The sequence below is a fragment of the Sinocyclocheilus rhinocerous genome, unplaced genomic scaffold (genome assembly GCF_001515625.1).
Source record: "Sinocyclocheilus rhinocerous isolate Xijiao unplaced genomic scaffold, SAMN03320098_v1.1 scaffold303, whole genome shotgun sequence".
In the NCBI taxonomy this organism is placed as follows: domain Eukaryota; kingdom Metazoa; phylum Chordata; class Actinopteri; order Cypriniformes; family Cyprinidae; genus Sinocyclocheilus; species Sinocyclocheilus rhinocerous.
In genome coordinates, this window is record NW_015656152.1 from 882,656 (window position 1) to 890,572 (window position 7,917).

Here is a 7,917-nt window from a genome sequence, read left to right on the forward strand (position 1 = left end):
ATTCTCATTTTGTAAGAAAACTGTTTGTGATGCAAAGTTTTTATTGATATTTTTGTTTGTTTTATTGCCATACCAGCATCATTTATAACATTTGATAAAAATACAAAAAGATTATTCCTGGTGAATTTTTTTTTAATATGGCTATTTTGAACCTATAGCATCGTCAAATTAGATATTTTCAGGCCCTTTTTGCAAATAAGCAGAATTTTATTTTTAAGATGCAGTGCTGTGTAATCATATGAATGAAATATACTCTATGAATGCAACATACATTCAACAAAAAGCTGTACTTCTTCCAAAGGGTGAATTTCAGACTGATGTGAACAAGTCTACAGTCTTTTGGTAACTTATTCTTGATGTGAATAATATGAATAATATTAATAATGATACTAATGATATAACATGAACTGGCTGCTGTGTTAACCCTAAACTATGATTAAAAGCCTTTTGTGCAAAATTCCCTCTCACACGACAATAACAGCCAATCAGAAGATATTAAACTTGTGAATAAACGGCGTACATGCAGGTCTCAACCTCACTATCTACTAACAAAACACATTTACTGTAACACACCCACAAAAACAACACTAACCACATCACAAACACTGAAGAAAAGAGTCGACATGGAGCCAAATGTGTCCCCCTTAACTGTGTGGGTGTGCAGTGAACTGATATGAATCCACACACAGACACACACAGACACACACACACACACACACACACACACACACACGCACACACCCACACTAACCACATCACAAACACTGAAGAAAAGAGTCGACATGGAGCCAAATGTGTCCCCCTTATCCCCCTTAACATTTATTTAAACAACGTGCTGACGGGATTCAGTGGCATTCTGCAGGACGAATTGCGGCATGCTGTGGATTCTTAATGGCCACATCTGTACACACACACACACACACACACACACGCACGCACACGCACGCACACGCACACACACACACACACAGCCTGCAGGAGTGTAAGAGGAGATGAGATTAGCTGCTACTCATCTCAAGACAAAAAGAGAGTGACGTTCTTTGACCGAATTTCCTCCCACACATCCCAGAAGTTTCCTTGAATTCAAGCATGTTCCTGGCGGAGCAGAACACTTCAGATACACACACCCACGCCACAAAACAGCCACAAAACCACACGCTTTGAAGCTGGAAGATTAACAATGAGACGGACTGACGGCGTGATTTTCCACACGCACACAGATACAAACACAAACATGTAGAAACAGAAGAAATGAAGCAGTGAAACCACACACCTGACATAATATGATGTCATTCACATTTACACAGGTGCTGTAGGGTCTCTGTGTGTGTGTGTGTACTGGTTTATATATCCTGGTGGGGACTTAAACCTGACTACACACAGACTCATGGAATTAGATTTACCCATGCTTAAATGTAAATAATATAATACAAATAAATAAATAAATATAAATAATGAACATATATACACAATTAGTTTAAATTTATGTTAAATTTAAAATAGATATTGATATTTCTATGTATATTTCATTTGTATATATGCATCTACTTAGATGTTATATGTATATACATATAACTAAATGCAATACAATTTGATGATGCAAATCTTATATATATATATATAATATAAAAATTGTCCAAATTAACTGAACACTTATTTAAAATTCACAAAGAAAAAAGAAAGATGTGCATTATTCATTGACCTGGCTATTGCATCCTGACTCTTGAAAATGGCACAAAATCCAGTCAGATTGGAGATGGTGATCAGATTTAGCCATTTAACTATTGCCATCTTTGTGTGTAACATTCATTTGTGTGGAACAGTCAATAAACAGTCCATGAGTGGTTTGAGACTAGAACTACCCTAAATCCAAATCTATCAGGGATTTTCCACAATGACTAAAAGACCTTTAAAAAGAAATATCACATGAGGTCTATATAGTAAAGTAGCATATTTGTGACCCTGGACCACAAAACCAGTCATAAGGGTCAATTTTTCAAAATAAGCTTTCCATTGATGTATGGCTTGTTAGGATAGGACAGTATTTGGCTGAGATACAACTATTTGAAAATATGGAATCTGAGGGTGCAAAAATATCAAAATACTGAGAAAATCGCCTTTAAAATTGTCCAAATGAAGTTCTTAGCAATGCATATTACCGAATTGGAAAATCAAAGTATTAAGGTTTCCACAGTCAGGGCCAGTCGTATTAAAATGTATGTCCTTGGTCTGTCTTGCCTGAGCAATGTTTTACTGTCAAAAGAAGCTTTAAGTCATTGAAGCCATGGAATGTTACATCAACTCTGCCAGTTGGATGGAACTTCAATTAGACATCAGGGCCCTCTTTATGCATGCTGTTCATCAAAAATGGCATCCTATGTTTCTGCCAAGCTGCTTAGTCTCTTAACTTAAGAAACCTTTAAACCGTGTGCGCCAGCCTCTGTAGATTGGGCCAGGGGTCAAACAGTGTATGTCTTGTCCAAAATAGGAAAATGTTGCTGTTAAACTCATGTGTGGATTATTTTTTCCTACACCACTTCTGTTTTCAAACTCCAAGGTTTTCCCATATCCAAATGTTGATTTCTTTTTTTGCCATTACTGTATTGTCCCGAATATAAGACGATGTTTTTTTCTTGGAAATACATCTGAAAAAACGCGGTCGTCTTATATTCAGGGTCTAGACTTTGACATGTCAATAATGCACCCACAACACTAGGTGGCGCCAAAACCGCATAAAACGAGTGTGCCATGAAATACGTAATGTAATGCGTGTTGTAAAGATCGTGAGTAAAAACAAAAGAAAAAGAAAAGCTTACATCTGCATGAGTCGTGACTGTCACGTTAGCCTGATGGCACCAAACTCTCTTTGTGATTTTAAAACGTAAGACAGTACCCAGATTTGAAGACTACAGTAAGATTTAACTTCTACTGTTAATAAGATTTTGGTAGGCTACTATTTTAGATGGATAGCCTAAATGTCCTAATTCAGATGGGCTACCTGTTTTTTTTTTTTTTTTATGGTATATCAAAAAGTGTATATTTTTTAAATGTGATTGTTGGTACATTTTACCAGTTTTTACCATACTTTCAAAACAAAAATTTAAATAGGAAAAATATGCAATATGAAAATAATTGAAGACAAAATGTGTTTTACTGAGAAAAAACAAGATTTGGTTTTTAAAAAGCCTTTTTCCAAAAGGTACAACTGGAAAAAGGGGGGCCGTCTTATAATCGGGGTCGTCTTATATTCGGGCCAATACGGTACTAATCAATAATTAAGTTTTAATATATTAACAGTAGGACATTTACAAAATATCTTCATGGAACATGATCTTTACTTAATATCCTAATGATTTTTGGCATAAAAAAAAATCAATAATTTTGACCGATACAATGTATTTTTGGCTATTGCTACAAATATACATCAGCAATTTAAGACTGTTTTTGTGCTCCAGGGTCACATTTGTCATTGGTTTACAGCTGAACCTGGTGAAAATGAGAAATGAGTCTGCGCTCTTACCGACAGACGGCGCCCTCCGGTGGTGTGGAGGACACTCCAGCGTTCCCTGCTGTGTGCGGCCGAACATGGCCGAATAAACCGCGATTTGCATCCCCGCCTTACAGCCCAACCGCAAGCGCTCGCCTTCACACACCACTTTACTCTTAAACTCACCTAGAGCGAGAAAACACACTCAGTCATCATGAAACACCACTCACAAGTCGTTTTACATTTAAAATAGATTAAACAGTTCTTTTAAATTGCAATATTTCCCAAAATCACAGTTTGTACTGTATTTTTGATCAAATAAAAACTAAAAAACACGGAAATAAACACTGGAATCATTAAGATTTTTTTTGGTGTTTTTAAAAGAAATCTCTTCTGCTCATCGAGACTGCATTTATTTGATCATAAATACAGTAAAAACAGTCATATTGTGAAATATTATTACAATTTCAAATAAAAGTTTTCTATTTAAATATATTTTAAAATGTAATCTATTCCTGTGATGGCAAGGCTCATCTAGAGATGCACAATTTAATTTAAAAGAAAGCATTTATTTTAAATTATAATCATATTTCACAATATTACTGTTTTACGGTATTTCATATTGTGAAATATTATTACAATTTAAAATAAAAGTTTTCTATTTAAATATATTTTAAAATGTAATCTATTCCTGTGATGGCAAGGCTCATCTAGAGATGCACAATTTAATTTAAAAGAAAGCATTTATTTTAAATTATAATCATATTTCACAATATTACTGTTTTACGGTATTTTCAAACAAATAAATGTAGCCTTGGTAACAACAATTAATAAAATTGAGAAAAGCACACAACAAAATTACTAAAAAATGTACTAAAATGAAAAAGAAAATGGAAAACAATTCAAAATGTCTTAAAAAAAACAAACATAATAGTATCTAAATTATACGAAAACAACACTGGGCAGGACTTCTTATCAATTTTATCAAGAATAATATGCGTTTGAGGGCTTGGTGATGTCAGCCGAATGTATTAACAAAGAAAATAAAAGACCAAATTTTATTTCAACTCGACTTTAAAATGAGCCTGTGTGTGTATCTGTAGAGCTTTAACAGACACAGTGACCCGTAACTGAGGTGCAGAGCTTTATTTTTCAGACCTGCATGAGAGGAAGAACAGAAGTGGACAGATTTCTCTGCTCAGCTCCCAGAACACAATAACCTGCTGAAAACAAGCGATGGAGGAGAATTAAAGTGTGTGTGTGTGTGTGTGTGTGAGAGAGACTCACTCGGCCTGCACTTGAACCACACACTGAGGTATTTTCTGACAGTGGGACAGGGGTCTGCCCCGAACAAACGACTGTTGACAAGAATCTGACATCTCCGCCTGTCCTCACATTCATCCAGCATCTTCTGCAGGGAGGCAGAGAGACAGACAGACAGACAAAGACAGACAGACAGACAGACAGACAGACACACACACAGACAGACAGACGGACACGACGGACGGACAGACAGACAGACAGAGAGACAGAGAGACACACACACACACACACACACACAGTCAGACAGATCCAGACATCATGTTTTTATTCAGGTACATACATTCCACGCCTTTCATTTTTCCCGCAGTAGATTCCTTCCCTCCGGGCAGAAAAACACAGCGAGTGTAATTTTACTCCAGCACACAGTGCTGTACATGCGTGTGTTTATAGCATGTGGTTTTAGCGAGCCACACACACACACACACACACACAGTCAGACAGATCCAGACATCATGTTTTTATTCAGGTACATACATTCCACGCCTTTCATTTTTCCCGCAGTAGATTCCTTCCCTCCGGGCAGAAAAACACAGCGAGTGTAATTTTACTCCAGCATACAGTGCTGTACATGCGTGTGTTTATAGCATGTGGTTTTAGCGAGCGTGTAAGTGTAAATCACACGTGTGTGTGCTGTCAGAGATGCCGCTGTTCAAACCAGCTACTGTCACATAAATCAGTCACACACACCTTCATCAGCTATGTCTGGATATTAAAATACATTTAACGCACAAAAACAAAACACAGCCTATGATACTGTGCAACACACTGTAAATTCATACACATTCACAAGTAAGAGGATATGGAAAACTTTCCATCTACTAAAGTCAACATAAAACAACCCATTTACTTCTTTAATGTGACTTATTTCTGAGTGAAACAACAATATGCAACAAGAAAAAAAAGTTTAGGGCATGACTTGATTTCATTCATCTGGAATCAGTGTTCTTGTTGTTAAATACAATAAAAACTATTAAAAAACATTTTCATTTATTGAAATAAAGCTAAAATTAGGTAAAATATTAATATCAGATGAAACACTTAGACTTAAAAAAACAACAACTTTAAAATAAGATGAAAATGAAAATAAGAAACGGAGCCTTGGCAAGTGAAATAAAATAAATTTAAGTTGAAGTTCTAAAAGTACCTAAACTAAAATTTAAATAAAAAAATAAATTAAAGCTAAATAGAAATATTAAAAAACCAGTAACTAATAAAATGACAAAAGTTTAAAACAAAATGACTAGAACATAAAAACTGAAATAAAAAATAAATGAAAGCTGAATAGAAATATTAAAAAACAGTAACTAATAAAATGACAAAATCTCAAAACAAAATGATTAAAACATAAAAACTGAAATAATAAATAAATCAGTGTTCTTGTTGTTAAATACAATTAAAACTATTAAAAAACATTTTCATTTATTGAAATAAAGCTAAAATTAGGTAAAATATTAATATTAGATGAAACACTTAGACTTAAAAAAACAACAACTTTAAAATAAGATGAAAATGAAAATAAGAAACGGAGCCTTGGCAAGTGAAATAAAATAAATTTAAGTTGAAGTTCTAAAATTACCTAAACTAAAATTTAAATAAAAAAATAAATTAAAGCTAAATAGAAATATTAAAAAACCAGTAACTAATAAAATGACAAAAGTTTAAAACAAAATGACTAGAACATAAAAACTGAAATAAAAAATAAATGAAAGCTGAATAGAAATATTAAAAAACAGTAACTAATAAAATGACAAAATCTCAAAACAAAATGATTAAAACATAAAAACTGAAATAATAAATAAATGAAAGCCTAAATAAAAACGTTAAAAATAACGAATAAAATGATAAAAGCACCAAATCAAAATGACTAAAACTTAAAAGTTGGAAAAAAAAGCTAAACAGAAATATAAAAAAACAATAACTAATAAAAATGTCAAAAGCACAAACAAAATGAAACTTAAAAACTGAACAAAAAGAAAGCTAAACAGAAATAATTATAAAAAATTAAAATTACAAAAGCACAAAAAATTACAAAAACTTAACCTTAACTGAAATTTAAAAAATTTAAGCTAAAAGAAATATTAAAAAACAAATATTATTTATATAAATAGAAAAATATAAAACAAATATATATAATATTACATTTTAAATATTAAAATGACAAAAGCACATAACAACATTACTCTGACTTAAACTGAAATAATATGAAAACTGAAATCTAAAAATAAATATTAATAAATAGTATAATAGTATATAACACTGGAATTGAGTGGATGGTGTAAAGATTGAATTTCTTATCACTATTTACCTGCAAGGATGTGGACACATGACAGGAAGTGATGTCATGCGCTGAGAGTGTTCCAGCACTGCTGTAAGGGGACGGGCACTGAGGTGAGTGGGCGGGGTCTGTTCTGCCGTAGAAAGCTGATTGGACGGTGATGGAGGTTCTGGGCGGGCAGCGAACAGTCAGGAATTCTCCGTCACACGCCTGTTCGGTGTAATTCCTCAGCACACGCGACAGATAACCTTCCACGAAAAGAAAAAAAAACAGATCCATAAGATAATATATCCATACACATCAGCATCGCCATAAATGATCATCTCACATCTCATCAGCAAATTCTGAATAAAACAGAATTTGCAGTCCTTGCTATCCGTCAATGATATGTGTTGCTATGTGGTTGCTATGGTCTATATTAAATGGTTTCATATGAGAAAAAAACAGTACGGTTCAATGTTTGCTTTCACTTTCTGTTTATGCAGCTGCAACAAAGAAAGTGTTTTATCCTGACAGTTCAACTCCACAGCGGAAAGAAGCGATTCACACACAGGTTTCCGTGTTGAGTGAGTGATGGCAGCTCTATTTGCCAAAGGAAGGATGGAAACACACAGACACACAAAGCACTAAACATTACCTCAATATACACACAACCAGCCCAGACCTGCAGAGACCGGACCACCAAAGCCTCTAACACACACACACACACCCTTAGCTATCAAAATGAGGACATATTATAGACTTTTAAATAAATCTAAAGGAATGTTTTTTTATATAAAAAAAAAAAAAAAAAAGTTCTTACATAACTGTTGCATTAAATGAATAATTTAGG

The 7,917-nt window shown here is 33.8% G+C and overlaps 1 protein-coding gene across 1 annotated transcript in view; it reads right to left on the reverse strand.

Moving 5' to 3' along the window:
- The window catches only part of LOC107719434 (protein eva-1 homolog A-like), a 53,600-nt gene that overhangs the window by 29,319 nt on the left and 16,364 nt on the right, over positions 1-7,917 (reverse strand). Inside the window, exons 3-4 of the mRNA XM_016526844.1 lie at positions 4,775-4,898; positions 3,521-3,673 (exon numbers count right to left, since the gene is read on the reverse strand). Of these exons, the coding sequence (XP_016382330.1) occupies positions 3,521-3,673; positions 4,775-4,898 (277 nt within the window). The remainder of the gene's footprint in view (positions 1-3,520; positions 3,674-4,774; positions 4,899-7,917) is intronic.